The following is a 24656-nucleotide window of genomic DNA, read 5'->3' as shown; positions in this document are numbered from 1 at the left end:
CTAGGTCAAACTTTTTTCCTTTTTCATAGAAATATATAAATAGTAAAATAATTATACACTCTGGAAGATCAAAGTAATTACAACTGAAGCCGGGCAAAAGTAAAAACCTCTCTGAAAACAAAGAGGAAAAGCATCAGGTTGCTGAGTATATAGTTAACGTTTAAATAAGTATAAGACAGTGAACAATCAATAATTTGATATCATTAGCAACAGATGTAAAAGCTGTACACAAATGGAATTGTATCAAATCTCAAGTAAACATTCTCAGTGTGCATTCTGTTGAACTCACCGAAAAGACAGCTGAACTATTTATGCTTGTAATTTTAAAAAAAGCTTTCAGTTAGTTCAGCTCAGCATGGTAATTGTGTCTCGTGTCAAGACGATGCTAGAATACAGCTCTGCTTGCGCTGGAGCTCGTGCCCCGTGCCAGCCCCTTGAAGGGTTTAAGACACTGTCGGTTTGCTCGGCCGCGCGGGTCGGTGAGGCTGGAGGCGGTTTTGTCTCCTCTTGGTCTGAGCCCACCACTGGGGACACGTGCGGGGGTGTCAGCTCTTCCCAGGCTCCTTGGGACACACGTGTGTCTTTGAAGGAGAGCTTACGGTGACACATTTCTCATGGAAAACTCAGTAGTTGGGGAACAAAAAGCTTGCAGTTCCTCTGTGAACATTCTCTTCCCATCACGGATGTCTGTAATTATTTGGGGTGGTAATTAAGCTATGTAGTTTGTATTGTAATTTTGCTCAGAACAAGCACTGTGAATGAATTTATTATTACAGTGCGGAGCCTTTTTTTTTAACTCTCTTGGTTTACTTTTTATTTTTCATCTTTTCAAGGGATGCGGGGCGTTTTCACAGAGAGTGGTCAGACGTTGGAACAGGCTGCCCAGGGAGGTGCCGGAGTCCCCAACCCTGGAGGTGTTTAAAGGACATTTACAAGTGGTGTTGGGGGAGGTAGTTTAGGGCTGAGCTGTGTAGAGAGGGGTTAATGGTTGGACTCGATGATCCCAAGGGTCTTTTCCAGCCTGAATGATTCGGTGATTCTAGTGTGCAGTTGTGCATACGTGACTGAAGAGCCAGAGTTCTCCCTTGTCAATGAAGGTGCCCTGTTAGTTGGTGACAGCCGTGCAGCACTGGCTTAGTGCAGCGGTTCTCAAACCTTGTCCTGCCCCGTCCTCGGGGACGCGTCTCTCCAACCGAGAAGTGCCCGCCTGGTCTCTCTAGAGCTGAGCTTGGAGAAGCCAGGAGAATGTCTTGAACCTTGTTGAAATTCAGGATTTGCATAATTGTTTAAAAGACTTGCATTGGTTCTTAGTCTGATTAACAAATAGGCAAAAAAAAAGAAGACTTTTTAAGTAACTAGATGCATATATATACACAAGTAAGTAACTCTCTGTATAGCTGTATGTGTGTGGAGAGAAGTATTTAAGAACTTTGTCATTAGACCCAGATCATTGTCAAGGGATAAAAAATCTTGTACCAATTACCTACTCAATGCTCAGTGTTTTGGGCTCGTAGCATTTTGAATATTTTTTAGCTCTATTTCTCAATAGATATTTCACTTCCAAGTGTCATGCTTTCTATTTTTATCAGGAGGGCTATCGCTGTATCAAAATTCTTTCACAACTGAAACTCCTAACTGGTGTGAATTTTTTCTTTCTGCCTGATGACACAACTTAGCTGGGTGGGAGGAAGTTAGGGAAGCAGAGGGGAGAAATAAATACTTGATGAACTTAAAAATAAAAAGACATATTTTCTTTGTCTGTGTATTAAGAACATTTCATCTTTGCTCCTGCCGTCAGTGGCTGTCAAAATAGAGCTTGCTGTGGATGTGAGTTTTGAGACTGTGGCTGTCTCAAAGTTTTTGTGGAATGATGAGGCTTTTCAGTTTAAAGGAGGAGGGATCAGTTATTTCTATTTCAACAGATCAGGAATGTAAGAAAAGGCTTTCATGGCTTCCTTAAATTGAGAATCTGCTTTGGCTGCTTTCTGATTTTTCCAATAGGACTGATTTGTTGTTTGCGTGCTGTTTTAGTCTTGAAAGTATGTTTGCTTACTCCCCATAATGGATAGACAGAGCAATCTGTTTTTCTTACAGTGTGTTCTAGAGGCTGTTGTAGGTTGAGAGAGGTTAGAAAGAGGATTTAGATGGGCTCCCACCTTTCTTATTTCCAGGCTGAAGGCCCCTAGGATTGCAGCACCGTGATAATGCCAGTGTGTGACTGGGGAAACTTGTTGTCATGGGCTTTGGGGAAGAGTTTTTAATTGTCCCTCTGAAGCAGATGTTCAGGAAAAGGCACACCAGATCTTGCCCAAGCAGTGTTTTTGACTTTTAAAAATACCCTGTCTATTGATGTATGCATATGTGTATATATATTTCCATGTAAATAGGAGAGTTTATATATATGTATGTATACATGTGCATATATAGAAATGGACCTTTTGCCTTTTTAACAGATTGAGGCAACAACATCAAGGTTTTTTTTTTAAGAAGAGAAAATTTCAAGTCTTGTTTGGGATGCTAGTTGCAGCTCTGGCACTAAACCAGTTAGGGTCCTTCAGGTCAGCTCTGTGGCTCTTGACACTACTGTAATTTTTCCTTTGCCTGCTTTTACACCTGTGACTGTGTATTTATTTCACTAAAAATAGGACCTCCTTCACTTTCTTAAGGAAAAAGGAAAGAAAATGACATGATTTGCAGGCAGGCTTTTCAGCCTCTAGATGACATGTGTGACCTGCAGGTTGCCTCTGACGCAGAGACGTCCTTGTGGGCTGTGGACTGTTGTGCTGTTCCTGTGGGACGAAGTGCCATCTCTCTCCACATTTAAAGTCGTCAAGGTCCAGCACGAGTTACAGACCCCTTAACTGCTGTTTTCCACCCCCATGTTAGTGTTTGTGCATCAACTTATCCCTGATGTCAGGTGCCGGTTTGGGGGATGTCTGTGAGTGTTAACAAAGAAGTAATTTCTGCTGTGCTTTCTGGGAGCTTGAGGAATTTCAGCCTTCTCGGCTGTTCCTCTCTGTAAAGAGAATTAAAACAGACCCTTTGGGATGGTTTGTGGTTTGGGTTGTTTTTTGTTGTTGTTCGTTTTTCACTTAAGCTTAACTTTTATCTAAGGTAAATGTGTACATGAATTTCAGCTTTGCAGAATGTCTTTCGTGTCGTCTGGCTGTTTGGGAGCAGGGGCGCTCCCTCTCCATAGCATGTGTGGTGGAGAAGAAGGTGTGCAGTGAGACAAATACTGTCTCCTGCTTGTGCCAGTGGCTGGAGCTGCAGCTCCTGCTGCTGTAGGGAACAGAGGTCACGACAGGAAAAATTGGAAACCTTTCTGTAGAGAAGGGGCCTAGCCACTTGTCCCGTGTCTTGGTCCTGCCGTGCAGGGACGTAGTATTTTTCTCAGTTAAGAGATGCTGACTAAACCTGCTCAAATTACATCACTCAACTTGGTGGTTAAAAAATGTCTCCTGTTCCAAGTATAGTGCTTTTGTCAGTGAGGAGCAGTTGTGTCCTGAGGTTAAGGCTTCTGCCCAGCCACTTTTGAATTCTTAGTAAGGTTTAGTTGCCTTCATTTTCTAAAAAGCAAACACTTTTTTTTTTTTTCCTTTTTAAATTTGCAGAATCTCAAAATGTATTTCCCTTCATATTTAAGGAAAAAAAAAAAGTGTGTTGCCAAACAGCAACATATTAGCTCAAAAGGAAAGGAATTTTTAAAAGTAAGCATTAGCAGGGATTAGATTGCAACAGTAGGAAGATCTGAAGTTTAGGTACAAACATCAACTTTGCTGGTGTGAAAGCTGCAGCGTGGCTGTTGGTCGGTGCCTGGATTTCACAGAACACTAACTGAAAGCAGAAATTAATTCTGTTCACATGAAGTATCTGAAGAGTTTCTATGTCTGCTTTAATGATGTTTGTGTCCTGTCTCATTCCTTTCACCATCTCTGATGAGTCAGGAAGAGATACGTACATATCCCCTGGAGGGACTGCACCACTGACTCGGTTTTCAGGAGGTTTGCACGTCCCTCTTCAGGTGCCCATGAGGGGTTGGTGCCTAAATAGCAGGACAGACGGTAGTTTGACAGGCAGGGAGGTATTTTTCTATTAGATGAGAATATCAGCCCATCTAAACCCTGTACTCTTTGTTTCCATCAGACAGTTCTTGGTAATTCCTGCCCTACTTCTCCATTTCACCTGACCAGTATTCACGAGTTGGTCCAGGTGGTCACTAAAGCCCTGCAACTTTAGTGCTTTTCTCTGCCAGATGCATCTAGCATGTCATGTCTGCAAATGGTGTTAGCGTGATTGTGAAGAACTGAGTTCATACAGCTATGTGCCCTCTTGAACCTGTGCAGTAACCCAAAAATAATCAAAAAATAAGCTCATGGGTGAAATTATTCTCTTCTGACAACTGTCTTTGGAAGCAGTGCGGCCCCGGGACAGCACGTGGGAAGAGCATGGCTTGCTATGTGTGCAGAACGGGCAGGAGACATGTTAGCATCTCTGCCTCCCGAGGGGCGGCTTGGATCTAGCCCGCAGGACAAGGGAGGGAGAAGGTCGGCTGCACTGTGAGCGCTGGCAGCAGTGGTACGCTTCGCTCGGTTCACCTGAAGCTGACACTGATCAAAGGCTCGCTTTTAATTATGGTTCTTCTGAATGCAGAAACAGTACTTTGGTGGGAACTGAACGATTTGCAACACAAGGAAGAACAGACAATGGCCTTTCCTGTCTGTTTTCCATTAGGCTTGGATAAAGGCCTTTGCTACCCGCAGCCAGCGGCCAAACCGCTTCTGTAGATGCTCTGTAGCTTTAGATTTTGAGTTATTTGCTATCCTGCAGGAGCAGAGGAAGGGAAAGGTTTTGAAAATTACAACTTGTTATCAAATCTGCCTCTCCAGTCCACCTGCTTTTTCTCCAGTCCTGTCGGCAGGAACGGATGGCCTGGGAGGAGGTCAGAAGGTGCGTAAGTCAGTGAATGACTTTGGGTAAATATGAAGATTAGATGTCAAAGGAAAATGAGACTTCTCGGACCAGCCCGTTGCACTGAAGTGGTTAAGTGGGCTGTGATTAAAAGAAAGAAGTAATTATCCTAATTATAGATGAAAAGATACAGAACTACCACTTTAAAAGCACCTCCTGTGCTCCGGGGTGGTTCTGTTACGTACAAAGCAGCAGTTCATAACCACGTAGTGTAAGCAAAAGGGCACCTCGCAGTGTCGCATCGCTGTCCCCGAGGCGGAGAGTGGCTCTGTGCCGGTGAGCGCTTCATCCCCTGAGCACGGCTCCAAAGTTCAGGTCTCGCTCCAGTGAGTAGCGTGGTGCTAAGCCAGGAGAGATTGTGGGAACCTTTCTGTCTCGAGCTCAGCGCAGGGTTCAGAACCAGAGTTCACAGAGCTCTCCCTGCTTGGCCGTGACCAACGCTAGTAATGGCTTTTTATGATCACCAGGTTTTAAATAAGAAATAAAACAAAGCAGCAAGCTCTGGGGCACTGGAGAACAGCCCTAGGTGGTGACATCCCGTCACAATTGAAGCATGGCAATTTTGCCGGCTGGTAACTTATTACAAAACATTTCTTTACCAGCCTCTTCCTACTCTGGGGCAAAGTGCCCGCGCTCCTGTAGGACTGAAAAGTTGAGGACTCACTGGGTCATGGGTGCTGGCGGGTCCTCTGTGTCCCCACGGCACCGCAGTGCTGGGAGACGTGTTACGCTCTAGCTCACCCTGCCGCATCCGTTACTGCGCGCAGGAATTTGGTTTCCAGTGCTGTCAGTCGATTCCGTGCCGCTCATACGCCCAAAATGCCCCACAGGCTGTTTGTCAGAATGTTCCTATTAACAGCTCAGTGAAAATAAAGGGTGAGGGGAAGGGAAGGTGGAGAAATAAATCGTATTTTAAATCGTTCGAGCTGGTTTTATTTCAAATGGAAAGTTGCATGCGGACCACCCCGAGCTATTGTGCTGCGGACTGTGTCAGCTGCTTGACTGCCCAAGGAGGATTTGGGTAGAGGGTAAGAGCATCGCACAGGGGAAGGGTGCGCTGGGTTCCTCTTGTGCTGTATCCAGGAAGTTTCTAACACAGTATGGAGTTGTAATACGTTGTCACACGTGGTAATCATTATAAGGAGAGAAAGGAACATTGAAATATGGCAATTTGCTGCTCCCATTCTGGGGATTATGTTGGTTTCTGACTGTCTCGTAGAGGTAATAACATGTTGTAGCGGGGTACAGGAAAATATGGGGCAAACTCAGTCCTGGAGAGCTGCGTGCTGAGCTTAGCAAGGTACATATTGTCCAGCCCCCATGTGTCTGCCTACTCCTTGGTTTAAAAGAACTCTTCAAGCAAAGAGCTGCAGAATTGTGTACATCCAGATGGGGTGATGCGGGGAGGACAGGGAAGCGTTTCCATGTCCTTTGCTGAGACCACTCCACGGGTGGAGGTGGGTAACAGCCTCCTGGGCCAGCTTTGTTTAACTAGCACGGGAGAGAGCAGAGGAGGGAAGTCTGTCAGCAGTACCTGAATGTAGACTGCACACGTCCACAGAGCCCCTTCCATCCCAGTGCAAGGTCCTGCTGCTCTGTCTTCGCTGCTTTGTATTCCAGTATATTCAAATACCAGCCTGCAGGGCTACAGGAGCTGTCAGTGTGCCCCTAGTGTGAGTGGAGGATAAGGGAAAGGATAACGGGATAGGAACCTGGGGGATGCAAATGGAAAACCCCTGTTCCAGAGTGATCCAGGGCACATCATTGGTGTCACAGCAGCGTTGTGGCTTCTGTGTTCCTCCCTTCCTAGAGCACTGCTGGCAAGCAGTGCCAGGCTCCAGCTTGGGGCTGTGTCAGGCTCAGTCCCGTGAGCCCTGCAGGGCCTCGTCAGTCCATGGTTACCAAGGCACAGCAGGGAATCCGATAGGGGCGATGTGTTAGAGAAGGAGAGAGTCTCGAGGAGTTGAGTAATGCACATTTTTTCCGTCCAACGTAACTGTTAATGGTAACCTTTTATTATTGAAGTGGTCGAAGTGACTAGAATCTGGTTTGTTTATTGGGAGTATGTGCATGGCTGTATAATCTAATGTGATCAAAAAAGGAAGCTGATAATAAGGGAAAAATACACCTATGGAAGCAAGTCAGGTGATGTCTCTGTGTAATTGTAATTCCAAGTAGCACTGCAGAGATTAACAGCCTGGCAGCCTTTTCATCTTAAACTTTATTTTTATAGGGGTTTATAGCTTGGCACTAAAGTCAGGAGTGGGTGGAAACTTGGCAAATGTAGTTCAGCCCAGAAAGTGAATGTTATTTATATTTATTTCTCACCAAGTTTTCAAAAACACTTGGTTACTGTTTTTGTGTTCTAACAAGTAGTAATTTGTTGGTTTCAGTGACTTATTCTCTGTGTGTTTCTCAAACTGCAAAATAGTTTGGAACTTATTTCAGCTCCTCTGAAACTTCTAGTAGAAGGGCTCTGGATTTTTAGGGACGTAAATGAAGACTAAAAGTAGTTCTTACTGTATTTTCTTGTAGCAGGGTGCTCCAAGTGCTTCGTGTACACTGAGCAGCATCTTTATTCTGTTTACATCAGATTATTTCCCGATTGCTGCGTAGCTGCCGCAGCTCTGGAGTCATTCCTCTTGGGTTTGCCGGGAGCTGGGTGCGCAGGCGCAGGGTCGCTGCAGCGAGGATGAGGAGGCAGCGGTTGGTGTGGCCGCCTGGACTCCCGAGTCACTGGGGTAGCAGGGCCCGGCTGGAGTGGTGACAAAGCTCCCTCCACTGCCCACACGTGACATAATTTTCACTTCAGAGAATGGGAAGAGTGAGTTAAAATGGCTTACAAGAAAATCCTGGTACTAGTTTGCTCAGCTGTAAGGTTCAGTGCTTGTGATGTTCCAGAACGACAGCTCTGAAGACAGGAACTGTGTGTTCAGGGTTTGAGCCCCTCCCCAGTGAGAATTGAACCGTCTCCATCAGAGAGTAGCTCTGGTAGGTGAAAAGAGCTCTCTATTTAGAAGGAGGTGGAAAAAATCATCAGTAAACTGTCATCCTGAATGTTAACTGTGTAAAGCTTCAAATCTTTATGTAGATGAAGTTTTTAAAAAATAGTTCAAAGCCTTGTGCGGTTGTTAATCTTTACACAAGTTATAATAGTATTATGGTATTTATGAAATAAAGAATATCTTATTATTTGCCGAGACCAACAAAGGGACGAGGTAGCAGTGTTCTAGCTGTATGACGTGTCCCTCAACACTTCTATATCGGATCAATATTTCAGTGCCTATCCAGTAGCATATAGTGAAGCTCATGGAATCTGCAACCTACTGTAAAATGCCTTCCAATTACCTGGCATTATCTAAGGAATGGTTACATTTAAATATACTACTCCAGCTCCATCCTTGCTAGAATATTACGTTTGTCACCAAGAATGCAGAAACATAGAATCACAGAATGTTCGGGGTTGGAAGGGATCTCTAGAGATCATCCAGTCCAACCCCCCTGCCAGAGCAGGACCCCCCAGGGCAGCCACACAGGAACGCGTCCAGGCGGGTTTTGAAAGTCTCCAGAGAAGGAGACTCCACACCCTCTCTGGGCACCCTCACAGTGAAGAAGTTTTTCCTCATGTTGAGGTAGAACTTCTGTGTTCTAATTTAAACCCGTTATTTCTTGTCCTATTGCTGGGCACCACTGAGAAGAGATTGTCCCCTTCCCCTTGACCCCCACCGCTCAGATATTTCTATACGTTAATAAGGTCCTCTCCCAGCCGTCTCCTTTCAAGGCTGAACAGCCCCAGGTCTCTCAGTCTCTCTTCCCAGCAGAGATGTTCAGTCCCTTGATCATCCTCGTAGCTCTCCCTTGGACTCTCTCCAGTAGGTCCCCATCTCTCTTGAACTGGGGAGTCCAAAACTGGACACAGTGTTCCAGGTGTGGTCTCCCCAGGGCAGAGCAGAGGGGGAGCACTTGTTAATTTCCTATTTCAAATACTACTTTATAGAGGAAGCTTAGTTTTGTAATATGTGCGTTATTTTTGTAGTTACCTGAAAAGATACTGTGATATTATTGGTGTAAGATGTTTTAAAGGGAAAATAGGTATATGAACTCACAATTTGTACATTTAGTGTGTAGCCTTTCATTTTTTAAGCACAATCACGCATAGAGATCACAGGTCTTCGCTGTGCTAAACAAACCTCTTTTGAAGAGAGCGAAGCCACTTCTCTTTGAAGTGGGCATTCTTGCAGAGGTGCTCTAAGCTTCCTGGACAGACTCATAGCAATGGTGCTTTGGATACCATTGCTTTAAAATTTTGTCATGTGTGAATTGTTTGTAGCACGCTTTCACACAAGCAACGTGATTCTCCTGCAGTGCAGTGGGGTGAATTGACATTACGAGAGAATTTTATCCACACACAATGCAAGGTAGAGTTCCTGTGGGAAAAGATAATAGATGCTGAGTTTGTGATGAGAAGTTGTTCCAGGAGCTGCACAGGGAACGGTCTGGTGTCCATTGGATTTCTGTAGGTGGGTACTAAATAGGGAGTTCTTTTGTTCACCTAGACACCAGTGATTCTGAAACATTGACCCCTTTTAAAAGTTACTCTGTTTGCTGGGACAGGTGCAAAAGTTAGTGGCAGTGTAAGTGGAAATGTCCAACCTCATTTCTTTATGAAATGAAGCTGGAGAGGATACCCATTGCCAGTTTGATAAGGATGCTTCCTGGGCGGTGGGTGAAGTCCCAAAGGATGTTGATTATTGTGTTACTTTTACTTTGTGCTGCTTTTCCATGTGTTTGTGAAGCTTTTATGCAAGTGCACATTTGCAAACTGAAGCAGGTGCTGTTGCGTACGGTCACCTGCAACAACCCTTACCCTGACAGTCCTCTTGTAAGTGCAAATCGAAATGACAGAAAACTAATTTTTCTCTTTTAACAGTGGAAAGAGTGGAAAGAGAAAACCTTTCAGACTATTGTGTTCTTGGCCAACGACCCATGCACTTACCAAATATCAACCAGCTGGCAACCTTGGGAAAAACTAACGAACAGTCTCCTCATGGGCAAATTCACCACAGTACTCCAATCCGAAACCAAGTGCCAACGATGCAGACAATGATAAACCCGGGGCTCCTGTCTCCTCAGCTCAGTCCACAACTGGTGAGGCAGCAGATAGCCATGGCCCACCTGATAAACCAGCAGATTGCTGTCAGCCGGCTGTTGGCTCACCAGCACCCACAAGCTATCAACCAGCAGTTCTTGAATCATCCGCCCATCCCTAGAGCTGTCAAACCAGAGCCATCAAATTCATCGGTGGAAGTCTCTCCAGATATTTACCAGCAAGTCAGAGACGAGCTGAAGAGAGCCAGTGTGTCCCAAGCTGTCTTTGCAAGAGTAGCATTCAACCGCACACAGGTATCCATTTCTGTTCTATAACCAGGAACCGCTGAGGGGGCAAAGTTGTGGCTCACATGGGGCTGGACGGTTGTCGCTGACTGAGGCAGGAGGTGTGCCAGGGGAACAGGCCAAACCACCCTCCGGTTCTCTCCCTGGGCTCTTGGTCGGGATTGAGCGAGGCTGTTTCTTCCTGGGACAGCTGTTGGTGTGCGTTTGGTCGCCCTGTGCTGTTCCCTGAGCTCTGTTCTCTAGCGGTAACCCTGCTCGCGGGAGCTCCTCCCCAAGCTCCTCTCTGTCGTTATAAACTTCCACACCTGCCCCTGCCTGATGGCCAGGAAGAGGCGACGAGAGGCTGCAGCAGTCGGAGGGGTCCTTGGGCTTCTGTCGCTTCCTCAGCCCTTCCTGTGGCACCGCTGACGCCACAGCCGCTGCCCAGGGCTGCTGCCACCGCAGGTGTACCGGGCAGACGTGCACAGGCCTAAAGACTGACTGCTGGGAACGGTGTCTGCCGCTTGCAGCAGGTCCCGTTTGCTTTCGTACAGCTGACGCGGGTTTTCTCACTCACCTAGTGAAACGCAGATGTTGAGTGGTGGCGTGAGAGCCTCAGCCTAAGCCCAGCGCCTGCAGTACCGGGGTGAGCGTGCGTTCGGGAAGACAGGCCACGCACATTTATCCTGCTGCCATTCGAGGCACGTAAAGCATGATGTCTCAATTGTGACACTCTGTGGCAAGGCTAAAGAGATGGAAAGTGGCTTTAATATTTAATATTTGTACAAATTTCTGTTGTGCAATGGGAGTTAGTATTTGAGGAAAGCTGTACCGGCGAGAGAGAAAAAGGGTTCGTGTGTCTGTGGCTCACTGAGGTCTGTCCCTTTCCCTATACAGTGCCTTTGTCTGTTCTCCTGGATTAATGATTTTCTTTGGCACTGCCATTTTGGAAATGCCATGTTATGAGGGAACTAATTAAAGTATGGAGCACATTTTTATTACTTCCTTTCTTCCATTAAATTCGTAAGATGGCTGCACTCAGAAAAAACATTCACTTCCAATCAACGTGACTTTGAGTTCTGGGGTTAGCCTTGAGGATATCAAATGAAAACTACATAGGAATGTATGAGTATTTCCTCTTTAAAATGCTGCTTTTAATTTGGAAAAGCTTTTCATCCCTCTGGGATCGTAACCTGTTGTATATAAAGCCTGGTATAATCAAGGTAGATGGTATTGACAGAATGACACATTCTGAACTTGAGCGAGAGGTCAGCGGTAACGTTGCCGGTGAGGGTTTTGCCGCTGTCGCTGGACGCGAATCTCTGTTTTAGCCAGGCTGGGAGAGCTGCTGAGGCAATGCCCAACTCTGCCGTTAAACCGGAAAGTTCATTCCCCAACGAGAAAGCTGCTGTATGACTCGTGTGCTAAATGGACAGCTCGCCTTTAGTATTTAAAAGGAGACAAGGTTTTGATCCTGTGTGTCTAGGGACCCCCAGTTCCCCGTGTTACAGCCATGCTGGTGTTCTGGGACAGCAGGGAAGGGGCGAGATGTGGAGGAGAGCACGTTGCCTCTGATTTTCAGATGCCCTCTGCGGCTTAGGACACCAGGCATGTAACCATTCAGACCTGAGTGGGCATGCCAAGGTAACATTCTTCGAGAAGGTGCCAGGTGCCTTTCCTGAGCAGGGCTGCACCTGGAAATGGGATGTGATGCTCTGTCCTCTGACCGGTTTACACTTGCAGTTCAGTTTATAAAGTAGTTCTGTAATTCATGGTGCTAATATCACTGGTTTTGTCAGTCCTCCTGCTGACATTTACCTTAGGGTGTGCTAACTTCTGGAGCTTTTCTTAAAAAAAAACAAAACCAAACTGACTTTGATTGCCTCAAAGATACTAAATAATTTTATATCAAAGGAAAGAAATTGCCTACTTTTTATCTCTCCATCGTAAGTAACATGGTATGCTGTACGGGCCATGACACTAATTCCAAAACAGGCAAGTCTTCAGCATCCATAAAAGCTGTGCTCATCCCAGAGCTGTGTTTCATTGCTCTGCAAGGCCTTAACGCAGAAGACCAGTGGATCTTACACGGAGTGCATCGTAACCCTGGGAGCCATCACTGTAGCAAAAGAGTGTAGGTACATATTGATGCTTCCCTGTCCTCAGCTTTTAATTCCAGCTCAAATCAAGCTCCCCTCGTGCCTGAGGCTGTTCAAGAGGTGCTCAGACAGTAGATGTGGGGTGTTTCCACACACACATGTGGAGAAGCAAACTCTGTGAAAGGCGCTCAAGTCAAAGTTCAAGTCTGCACCCATCTGCCTGCAGCCCTTGAGGATCCTCTCCTCGGGACGTGCAGAGGTGTGCATTTCTCTGGAGAAGTTTGGGTTTGTTTCATTTCATGGGAAGCAGCAGCCTTAGAAACTGGAGGTCTGTTGTCTCTCCTAATGGGAGCAGATAATAGATGCGGTGCCAGCCAGCTAATAATTGTATTAATCACTGCACTATGGGCCACTGCTTAATCTTTCCGTGTGGTAGCTCTGTGGTGTGCATTAGCCTATAATTAAGTATAGCTTCATAAAATATGTACTATGAGACTTATTTAATAGATAAACTATTCTCTAATTTATTTTAAAGTCCAGTGACCTACATACTCAATGCTGAAAAAACCCACCCTCTTACTAACATTATTTCTCCCCTGAGACCTTCCATCTGAGCAAATCTGTTAAATGAAGTAGAGGAAGCTTTGATCCAAACTAGGCTAAATCCATCAGAACACATGTGTGTAAGCATGTATGTGCGGGAAGGGGGACGTGAGGAGGGTCAGAAGGAGAAGTGCAGGATTATAGTCAGTGACACGTCCAAACCTTCCTCTTAAACTTGGAAATACATAGCCTAGGACGACAGCATTGGCTTATACCCGTCTGAATGCATGAAAACGAAGGGGTTCAATCTCTCTGAGGAGCCCTGTGCATTTCCAGGGCCCAGCCCTCCTGCTGAGGTCCCGCTCCAGAGTGGGGACTTAAGGTCAGGCAGTTCTGTGCCTGCTGGGCCACGTGGGCACAAAGAGGTTTTCTTTCAAACAAAATGTTCCGGAGTGAGCATTTTCAGATTTACTTGAAACTAGGTGTGAAGAACCCTCAAAATACATACAGATGATCTTTAGTAGATACCCTGGGCTAACCTCTGCCCCTTCTTTTTATTTTGTCTTCAGGGAGTCAGTGGAGAAAGCTGGCCATGGTTACAGCAGCTAGCAGCATTGCTGGGGTAGCAGGTTCAGATTCCTGCTTGTGTGATTGCAGAGTCTGTGCCCGAGTTCCTCATGGCCAAGATCTGTGGCTCCCTTTTGCAGCTCTGCTGGCCTGCGACCCTTAAGTTGGGAATTTGCAGGCTCCTTGATTTAGGTGTGTTGTTTACTGAAATAGTTTGCTCCCTTTGTGCAAACTGCTGCCGCTAAGGGAAAGCTTAAGACATCCTTGTCTGCTGGGTCTTTAGAAGTGCGTGCAAGAGTGCGAGTGGGTTTGGATGGCAGGCAGAGGGCTGTATGAGGCCTGTCAAATACTTGAGAGTTGCGTGATTATGCCTGCTATCTTTATTTTAAAACAGAGGGCATCTTCAGAAAGCATGTTGACATGCAGCCAGGCTGTAAGCCGAAGTTGCTATTAAAACAGTCGGTAGTGGAAGTTCTGCTTTCTGTAAGACTTTGGCACTTTTTGGTTGTTTAAGATCATTCAATCTTAAGGAAAATAACCAAGGAGAAGTCTGATTAGTACTGCACATCCGCAGGAGAAGCTCAGTTGTCAGGGGCAAAGCAGATGGACCTTGTGCTTAGAATTGCCCTGTGCACATTTTTAAAAGCAGTCAAGGCTTTGAAAAGGCCAGAGCGCAAGGTCTGCAAGGTGTAGGCTGCAGAGGGTGAACATGGAAATGGTCTCTCAGATTTGCGTTGTCCTTCTCTGGAAAGTTTTTTAGCAGATCTGGAGGTACTGAAGTGATCTGGGCTCCTCAGGCTCCTAGCTGGAAAACAGGTCAGTGGGATCCTGCTTTGCTTAAGGAAGACGGACGCGGTGTCCTGGCTCTCTCTGCCTGCTCAGCGTCCCTCCTGGCTGGTGGGGATGCTGTGGGGCCGACAGGAGTGCCCAGTGCTGAAGAGCCCACAGACTGAACGAGTGTTTCTGTTTATGTCTGTCTGTCTTTTTTCTTTTTTGAGCATCTTTTTTTTTCCCAATATTTTGACATAATAGCCCAAACTAGTGAAATATTTGGCCGAGTGGTCAGTGCTTATTTTATAGAACAGCCTCAGAAACTGGAAATATCCGTGAACATGAGGCTGTTTGAACAAAACGGTCGTGGTGCCAGATACCAAGAGAGCTGTGGGTAAAAGCACCAGGCATGTTCCCGCTGCTTGTAAACTCTCTTCCCAAAGGAGCACTGCTCCCTCCCTCCCCCGGCGGGCAGAGGGGTCAGCGCTCCTTAGAGAGGGGCTGGGGGCTCCAGGAGCAGCAGTGGGGCTGGGAAGGAAGCTCTGAAGAAGGGCTTTGGAGGCAGGTAAGGAGGGTCCTGCGTGGTGACTCCTCATTTATGTCTAATTTTGCCTTCTTTGGCAAAATTCCCCCAAACTGAAGTGAGATCAGAAAAGGATCCTTTAAGAGGCTTGAAGATTAGAAATACGGTTTGTTGCAATAACCAACTATTCCACCTCTACTTGCTTGCGAGCCAAATCCTGGACAGAATTCCTTTTGCAAGTGATTTTCCCTTTAACTAAAGCAAAAGGAAGACAAGCGGCTTTCGTCCTCTGGTACCTAACAAGACAGTCACATTGCATTCACAGAATCACAGAATTGTTGAGGCTGGAGAAGACCTCTGAGATCATAAAGTCCAGCCTATTATATTCATTGCTATGGTGTCTGCCCCATTGTGCACAGACTTCGGGTTAGCAAGGATTCTGGGTTTGGAGGTGATTTTTTGTTGGTTTCCCCCCCACCATAGAAAACTCTCTCTTATTGCGTGGAACCCTTTCCTGCTGCCTGCTCATTTTATTCTTGTGTGTAATGTGGCACAAGCAGTATTCTGTTGTACGCACAGGAAGAAAAAGGCAGTCTGTAAGGGAAGTGCTTAATTTAATAAATTGCAGATTTTTGTTACATGGGATATTTGTTCCAACAGTGGGTTTTGAGCTGCTCAAAATTTCAGTTTCAATTAACTTAATTGTATTCAATAGACTGAATGAAAAGATCTTAAGTAGCCTGTGAGTCAGGCTTTCAGAATGTGTGCTCGTAGGAGGTGGCTGCTGCCTGCTCAGCTGGTGCACAGGGCTCCTGAGCCTTGGAAGCAAACGCACGGATCTAGATTGTGCACGACCTGGGCATCTTCAGCATATTTCTGTATAAAAGTTTGACATGCGTGTCATATAAATGGTGGTTGCACTTCGTGCCTTGCAGGTGGTCGGTCTTTCTCTGCCTCCTTTTCCCCACGCATCCGCATTCAGCTCCATGGGCGCATCCTGTCTTCCCTCATAAAAAGAGATACCATAATAAAAAAGAGGCTTTATTAAACTAATGCAATAAAGGCATTTTCTTTGAGGGTTTAAACACTTCATTTTTAATAATAAAAATCAAATTGCCATTGTTTCACCCTGTATAAGTTTTATTCAAATCAGCCTCTAAATGCTTTGTGCCTAAGCAGCTCTCTCCTGAGATGTATGTGTTTTAGCGTTAGTTAAATGAGTTTAAGAACGAGGCTCGTGCTCTGGCTGTAGGCAATGAATCTAGAGATCAGGAGATTTCCTGTAAATGAGGGGCTGATGTGATGTGTGCAGCTAAGCTGGAGGGTGCTGGGAGACAGCTGGTCTCCCCTTCACCCATGGAAAACCAGTCAAAGCCCTTGGAGTCCTGAAGTTCGTGTGAACTAATATGAACGTGACACCGTGCGTTTTGCCCCTTCAGACAGAAGAGCTGGGCAGGGAACAGGGTGCAAACACAGTTGTGCCTGATGGAAAGCATGGCAGGGTGGATAGGAAGGTGCTTGGTTTGGCTAACTGCTCAAAAATTTCCCATGATTATCCAAAGCAATTTTGCTCAGCAAAATTGGACTGGACACGTTGCCAGGATAAGCATTTCTGCGAGACCGGCGGCACTTCTGCTTCGTATCCTAGCTGGAATTAGGAGGGGATGCAAGAGAACAGGAACACGGCAGTGAGCCCGCGTCCTAAGGAGGCTACGAGTGCGTCATGCAGAGGTTCTTGGTGAGTGCTGTGTACTGTGAGGCAGAAGGAAGTATTGTTAGAGTTGTCGGGTGTATTTCATTCAGCCCAGAAGACAGTGTTGAAGGCGGGACCTGGAGTAAACGCAGAGAGGCAAAGTGGAGCCTGCCCTGGCGTGAGGAGACACAGCAGCTGAGACGTGCGTTTCCCGGACGGCTTGTGAGAAGGGCGTCCTTCTGCCGCAGAGCTGCCCAGCTGGCAGCCTCCTCGAGCCTTCAGCTGCAAGTGGCAGGCGCTTTCGCAGAGAAATGGTCATTGCAGCCTGGTGAAATCAAGGTGCTGGTGTGCTGGAAGAACAATTTCAGTGTAGCTCCATGGGAAGGAGCAGCAAACCCGGGGCTCCCCGAGCGCTGCCTTCCATGCTGGAAATAGGCCTTTTGTTCCAAAGAAAGATGCTGAGAGGGGACAGGTTTACATCGCTGATTTGTAAGGTTTAGGTGCTGAATTTCAATAAATCCCTATCCCTGTATTTTCTGATCCTGACCAGCATTCATCTATACCTGGTAGGAAGCAGAATAGCTTTTCTCTTGAGGCTCTCAGAAGTATTTGGCTTAAAGTACTTGGAGCTTTAAGTAGAACAGGAGCAACATATTTCTAGTATTTTAGCATTTTCTCTGTTGCTTTTGGCAATAGCTGAGATATGGAGAGGCACAAATAAACCAAAAGTATGAAAAAAAGCGTTTATGCTTTTTTAGCCCTTCATATATATAATCTCCTTATACAGAACATAAAAAATGAGGTTTAGCACATTAGTTGGGTTTATTTAAGTTTTTGCTTTGGCTGACGTTTCAATTGTCCAAAGCCTGTTTTGAACCTTTTTAACCTCAGTGCCTGCTCTTGTAGATCCATCGCCTAGGTCTGGTCAGTTGGTCCTTTAGATGTAGGAATTCGTTTGAGTAACCTTCGCTCTACATTGTACTGCATCATCTTTCAGAAGTTGCTTTAGAAAAAAGATATCTTGCCCATGAGGTTTGGCTTGCTTGTCCTAGAAAGCCTGCAGTTAATAAAAATAAAAGAAATGGGTTCACAAGCAGGGTTTCGTGGTGTGAGTGGAAGGCAGACCCCCACAACAGTGACTTTGTTGGCTTGGAGGACCGTCCTTCAGCTAGTTTGAAAAAGCACTGTCAAAGCCTGATCTAGTTGAGAGGCGTCCCTGCCAGTGACAGGGAGGTTGGATTAAATGATCCCTGAGGTCCCTTCCAGCCTAGGCCAGTCTAGGATTCTATGATAATTACTCCTACCTTAAATAGATCCGACGACTTTTTTATGCTCATTGGTCATGGGCTCCTTTCTCCACTGCTGGTATTGTTCTTTTTTCGAGTGAGTTATGGATCCAGCGTGTAATTTTAAAAATGGTGCAAGACCCAAGGGTAAAGCCGAGGGTGCCTGCGCAGGGTCCTTGTCTCGGGGTGAGCACACACCACGTTTGCGAGCGAGGCCTATGAAGGCAATTACACTTTTCATCAGTTGCCTCTTCAGGCTTAGAAATGATGCACAGGAATGGAAAAGCAAAGATGCTGTTAAGCTGCATGTCCTAAAACATATTCTGAGAGTTGTGTTCAGCGTAGAAGATCTCTTTGGCTGTTTAAAATCACTTTGAGACTTTCTAGTCCCTGAAGATCATCTTTTAGGTTTTCAGAGTTGGTTACTCTGCTAACTGCCAATTTTTAATTTATTATTTTGTTTTTAATATGTGAGATGTATGTTTGAATGAGCTAATTTAGCCAATGGAATTTTATAACAACTATACGAATGCTGTGGATTTCCCTCCTCACCCCCTGCAGCAGAAACTTAATTTGCAGAAATGAAAACAGTCCCTGGCTGGCTTTAGTGTTTTCTCAAAAATAGAAACAGTAGAGTTTGTCTGGCTGGGCCAGTTTCCTCACCACACACCTGGTGTATATCACTTTAAAAAATACATTATGCCTCATTAAATTACAATTAAATGAAATCATGATCATTTGTTTTTCTGAAAGGAAGATGTTTTGCATATTGAAAGCCTAATTTCTTGCAGGTGACAAAAAGGCTGAACAGATTATTTAATATCACTTTATTTTTTATACTGTTGCTCCCTGGTTAGTTTGTGTATACCCCAGTAGCTCAGAATTGTATTATTGCAAACGTATTGCTCTCAAGATACTTTATTTTATTGTCCTACTCCGTCGCTCCCCTATCTGGCCAGTGGTGTTTACCACCAGTTTGCCTTCAGCTGCAGGAGATGTTTACCTCTGAGTCGGTTTTCTTTTTTATCTGTCCTGTTTACACAGTTCCTCAGCTGCCAAAGCGCTTGAAGGAGCTGTAGAAAAACCCTCTTTGCCACCACGTTTCCTGCCTGCGGGCACGGAGGAGCAGGGGGCATGGGGACATGAGTGTGGGGAGCAGGGGGCACAGGGAGCAAGGTTTGGGGAGCAGGGGGCATGAGGACATGAGTTTGGGGAGCAGGGTGCAGGGGGAAGGGGGCACAGGGAGCAAGGTTTGGGGAGCAGGGGGCACAGGAGGCAGGGTTTGGGGAGCAGGGAGCATGGGGACATGAGTGTGGGGAGCAGGGGGCACAGGGAGCAAGGTTTGGGGAGCAGGGGGCACAGGAGGCAGGGTTTGGGGAGCAGGGGGCATGGGGACATGAGTGTGGGGAGCAGGGTTTGAGGATCTGGAGCAAGTGCCTGTGCTGGGTGGCGATGCTCCTGGCCCCTTAGCAGCCGATGACAAATGTTGCCATGTCCCTGTAGCAGAGGTGAGGTCCTTGCAGAAGCAAGAGGTGCAGGCTGGGGTTCAAAACCGCTCGGTCTGCCCCCTGGTAAGCTCTTTTGGGTGATGGATCGGAGCCCCCAAGGACCAGAGTTGGTGTCTCGTACAGCGAGATCCCTCTTAGCGCCATGACCAAGCCACTTGTACCTGTGAGCCCCTGATTTACATAGGGAGTCAATGACTGCACTGAAAAGTAATTGCTGGCATGCGTTCACAGATGGGTTTGCTCTCCATTTTTGAAATTGGACCATAAATTTAGCAGGCTAAGATGGAAGGGAGAAAAAGCTGTCTTAGAGTCAGCTCCAGTAGCTTTCAGGTAGCTTTATTTCAGCCGAAACTCATTAATTGTTGAAGCTGATCTTTTCCTTTTTTTTTTTTAAAAAAAAGTAGTTATGTATCCTTTAAAAGACCCAAGAAATTGAGAATTTAGATAATCCGTGGAACTCGTATTTCATTTATTTACTGCGTTTAGAGAATTTTCCAGTGACTTTAAGGGAAAATCGTAATAGCGACTTGCTGTATCGATCTTGGAATCGTTTAAGTCATGGCTTCAAGCTTCTGTAATGTCCTTTTTTGGTTAATCTCCCTCAGCCTGTGAGCCTGGCAAACTCTGGAAAGCTTTTCAAAATATCCTTAGCATCTCTGAGGGGTGGTAAACCCTGAGGAAGAAGCCAAAGCGTGAGCCTGCGGTTGTGTTGAGGTCACAGAGAGTACCAGGGGCCGGCCCCGCGCTTCACCTTCTTCAGCTGTTCCCTTCCACCCCTTCCCAGCACAGACCTTTTCACCAGCTGCCTTCTCTGTTCCGTCCCATTTCTGACTGGAGGGTCCCACCATGGCTGCATTCCCAGCTCCAGTCCGTCTGGTAACTACTCCGATAATTGCAGGAAAATGTAATTGGGAATCTCTTAGCTTGATTATGTAGATGAGGAGCTGCAAAGATGGAGCTGCGTGCAGCCTACCTTCAGGTTGTGCGGGGAGCTCGTTTTGAGCGCTTCTGGCGTTAAACCTCGCCAAAGCCGAGCTTTCGTGTACGTGTTCTAACGTAGGTGTTTAGTGGCAGGTAAATGCAGATACGGATACGTCGTTTGCGGGTCCGTTGGTTTTGTCAGGAAGTCTGGTTAAATAAGATCAGTGTATACTAAAAATGTTGCATTTGGTTAATTAACCAACTGTAGTGGCGGTGTTCTAGCGAGGCTTTTTGGAGGAGGCTCTCTAATGCAGAAGAAGATAAACTCAAGGCTAAATATTGCAGGGTTTTGACTATGTGGTTACTTTCTAGTAGTGTTTTTAATACAAAAAGGAAGGAAGCCCTGGCTGTCCTGATGAGGCAGCTCTGCTAGACGGTGGCTGTAAAGCCCCTGCGGCAGGGATGCCACACAGCTCCGGTGGCTGATGCTGATCCCAGAATCGTCAGAGTTGGAAGGGACCTCTAGAGATCATCTAGTCCAAACCCCCGGGAGCAGGGGGCAGAGAGGCTCGGAGGGGCTCGCACCACATGGGAAAACATCCTGGCAGAGTAGCCTCCGTTTCTTACAGAGCGGTACAAGTAGTCTCGGTGGGCAGAAATGATCCCTGTCTGCTTCTTTGTGCGCCAGGACATGTAAATGTCTGTAGTTCAGGGGGTGGCTGTTGCTGCTTTTCGGAGTGAAGCACCCGTATGTGAAGTGTGGGTGCGAGGGAGTGCCGGGGGAAGCTGGTGGCACACACTGTCCCCGTACTTTACTTTCTGTAGGTCCCCATCCAGGCTTCTGTGTTGTGCCTTTAATTTTTAGATAATCTCTGGAACTGTTGAGTGTGCACGTTTATGCATAAATTTAATCCCATCGTTAGATTTAAGCCTCTTTTAATAATATTTTCATATCTCCAAATTTTTTTTTTCTTTTTCTTGGAAGTGGTGTGCTGGTTACCTCTTGAAATAAGGGCTTTTGTAAAAACTGAATGAATATGGTGTTCGTTCATGGTTGCAATCTGAAGCCTGGGGTATTTTAAAATGAGGCATGAAAGAATGGGTTAAATCCCTAAAGGTACATTCTAGGGCTTTATTATTGCTTCATTTTTCTCCTCTCAGAAATGACTGTCCAAACCAAAATGCACGGACTGTAACATCAAAAAAAAGCCAAACATTTTTTCTTTATAAACCTCCTTCACTGTTTAAATGTCGAACCTAAATTTACCAACCTTGGCAGATTTGTCAAGGATGAACAGGGTTGCCAAGTGTTCCCAGCTTCAAGTAGAAAGAGAGAGAGAGAGAGATCTAACAGCTCCTAAAATATTTGCAGCAAGCACCTGGTAGTAACTGCAATTTTTTCTACCCAGTGCACCTACCTTCCTATCCAGCATCTCCATACTCAGAAGCTTATTACAGTGCCAGAATAGGACAGTCCCAAAATAAACCCCAGCCCCCAGAAGACAAACACTTCCCTACAAAATATCCCCTCTGGGAGAGCCCATGAGATTCTGATGTAGGTTCTCAGTATTGCAACCCAGCTGGTTACACTAAACAAATTTAAAAAAAAAAATCAACACATGACTAGGCTTCTTTTTTTCATTTTTGTAAATTTTTTGAACCAGGGCTTGTTGTCAGAGATCCTACGTAAAGAAGAAGACCCTAGGACAGCTTCCCAGTCCCTCCTGGTAAACTTAAGGGCAATGCAGAATTTCCTCAACCTGCCTGACTCGGAGAGGGATCGTATCTATCAGGACGAGAGAGAGAGAAGCATGAACCCCAACGTGAGCATGGTGTCTTCAGCTGCCAGCAGCCCAAGCTCCTCCAGAACCCCCCAGGTAAGATGCCATCCCTCCTTAACTGTTTGTGGTGCGGATTAGTGCAGGGAAGGAGCTCCTCTCTGCCCTTCCCCTGTCAGTTGCTCCCAAATCCTTTTGTAAGGCTTTGGAGGGGCTGTAAGAGACGTTTAGTGGATTTCAGCAAGGCATTGTGATGATGATTCTCGCTTTAATCAATGCCCTAAATGCAAACAAAAGTAGCTGACGTTAGTGCCTGAAGGAGCACGTGTGGGCGTTACGTTCAGGCTGTGGATCTGTGTCCGCTAAATGACTGTTGCAGAGTATGTTAGAGAAGGACAGTGCACAGAACTTTTCACCTGCATCCGTTACATTCTGCAAGACACAGAGGAGATTTCTGGGCTTGTGGTGAGGTTTGTATACGTTGCAGTAAAAAGTGTGCAGTAAGTAGAGGTCCACAGTGAATTAAACAGACCACTAGAAATCAGTAATTGCAGTCTTGACTTAGAGGTTTACAGGAGTAAGGATTTGAAGTACAGCAAGTAGAGACGGGCAGCGTGCTGGGAAGGAGAGATGATGCTTTAGAGCTCCAAACCAGCTGTCATCTCCTTCACTGCACGTGTTTATTAACGTGCTCTTGCCACCCACTTCCCTGGGTAGGTTGTTCCTTTGCACTGGGAAAGAGCATCACACACTGCACTGTCACAGTCACCCCCCTTTTGCCAGGCTGCCTGCCTGGAAAAGCGAGGGTGCTTGCACATAGGTGACGATTAACTCCTGTCATGACACTTGCCCGACTTGGGCTCGAAATTTCTAACTGTGCAGACGTGACGGGTCAGTTCTAGCACTTCTCTCCACCTTCAGCAAACGGGCCTGCATCACCCTCCTGCTTCGGTGCTTTCACAGGCCACAAAGTCTTGGGCTGTGCTAGCCGAGCTTGTAATAGCGTTACTGAACACTTCTCGTGTTGAATTCCGTGGCTGCAGCTGCTAAAAATAAGTACAATTTTACATGCAGACTGATCATCCTTAAGGTGTGCTGATTTCACAGGAGCTGATGGGCTCCTGGGCACCATACATGGCTTGAAGGACGGTGTTCACTGAAAGCAAGCCTATCCTGCCAACCCACATTTGACACTGAATTTTGATTACATGGGAAATTCCTTGTATACCTCTTTTATTTTCACTGAAAGGTAGGAAAAAAATTATAAAGGGAACTACTCTAAAGTGTAAGTAGTGTATCCACTTTCTGCCTTTGCATTTATTCATGAAAGAATTAGTTTGTTCCTACTTGTACTTATTGGAAGAGATTTTGCAACTAGAATCAAATAACAGAAGGAAGTGGAGAGTTTAGATGCAATCCAGTGAGAATAAAAATTGGATCTGTTACCCCATCTCATCCCTGTCGCAATATGACATTTTCCCATGTTCTAGTCACGGCTAGAAGGTCATTTAAAATTAAGGAAGTGTTGCCTGCCTTTTCAAGAGCTAAGCGTTGCTGGAAAACCATGCTCTAGAAGTATAAAGCAGCCCATCCTTGCCTTATTTCAGCTTGAAGAATCAGGCAGAATATTGTGGGGATTTTAATCAACAAAAGCAGCACACAAAGGTTTGTGTAGCCAGTGCCCGCCCATACCGCCTCCTCAGCCCTCGGGGGCCAGCACCAGTCAGCACAGGTGCTGTTTTGACAACTTGGACACCTCTGCAAATGAGGCTGCTTCTCCGCGCCGGGCAGGCGGCGTGGCTACCGCGCTTGCCCATATGCCCAGTGTTAGTTCTGACTAGACAAATGCCGTCCTGGCCCGTGGCACAGCCCTTCCCGGCAGCGTCACCTCCCAGGGCAGGTGTGCTACCTGCCCCAGAGAGGGGTGCCGTGGGGTGGAAGCCAAGCCCTCCTTTTGGGAATTGCCTCGGAGTGCGGGAGAAGTTGAGGGACCAGTGTTTGGAAACGTGGTTTCCATCGATACCCATCTCCGGCAGCCCTTCTGGGAGGGGAGCGCTGGGCGATGCCTGGGGCAGGGCACAGGGTAACTCAGCTCGGCTCTCCTGGCCCCAAGGACTCCCCTGCCCAGGACCTGCCCCCAGCCGAGGAGGGCAGGGTGACCTGCAAACAGGTGCCAGCTCTGAGGGGTCGGCGTGTGCTCGGGGAAGATGGGCAGCGATGGCTGGGGCTCAGTGCTCTGGCACGACAGCTGCAGATGCAGCTTTTTCCTTTTTCCCAGCTGTTTGCAACTAGGCGTTCCATTAATGGCGAACGCCGCCTTAACATCAAGCCAGGTTTTAAATTAAGCCTCTAACAAAAAATACTTTGGTTTAGTGACTGTGATATGTTGGTTTGGTACTTGCCCTACCTATTTCAGTGATTAAATACAAAATGATGCAGCTTTCAGGGTGGGTAGGGCAGGCTTTTTTTCTGATGTGTGGCACTGTAGGAAGACCCATGCAGGATGGAGCTATTTTTTAAATCTTTCTTTTACATGCTAATTTTGTTCTTTTCAGAATCTCAGGCCTCCGTAGGGGCTTTTGAGGCTGTGACTTCGGCTGCTGTGCTGGCCAGAGGCTGGCGC

General features: G+C 46.4%; 1 protein-coding gene across 1 annotated transcript in view; it reads left to right on the top strand.

The window, feature by feature from the left end:
• SATB2 (SATB homeobox 2) overlaps nucleotides 1-24656 on the top strand; it is a 98398-nt gene that overhangs the window by 40468 nt on the left and 33274 nt on the right. Inside the window, exons 5-6 of the mRNA XM_009866319.1 lie at nucleotides 9902-10374; nucleotides 21920-22132. Of these exons, the coding sequence (XP_009864621.1) occupies nucleotides 9902-10374; nucleotides 21920-22132 (686 nt within the window). The remainder of the gene's footprint in view (nucleotides 1-9901; nucleotides 10375-21919; nucleotides 22133-24656) is intronic.

The sequence above is a fragment of the Apaloderma vittatum genome, unplaced genomic scaffold (genome assembly GCF_000703405.1).
Source record: "Apaloderma vittatum isolate BGI_N311 unplaced genomic scaffold, ASM70340v1 scaffold19423, whole genome shotgun sequence".
Taxonomy (NCBI): domain Eukaryota; kingdom Metazoa; phylum Chordata; class Aves; order Trogoniformes; family Trogonidae; genus Apaloderma; species Apaloderma vittatum.
This window is presented reverse-complemented; position numbering and strand designations above follow the sequence as displayed.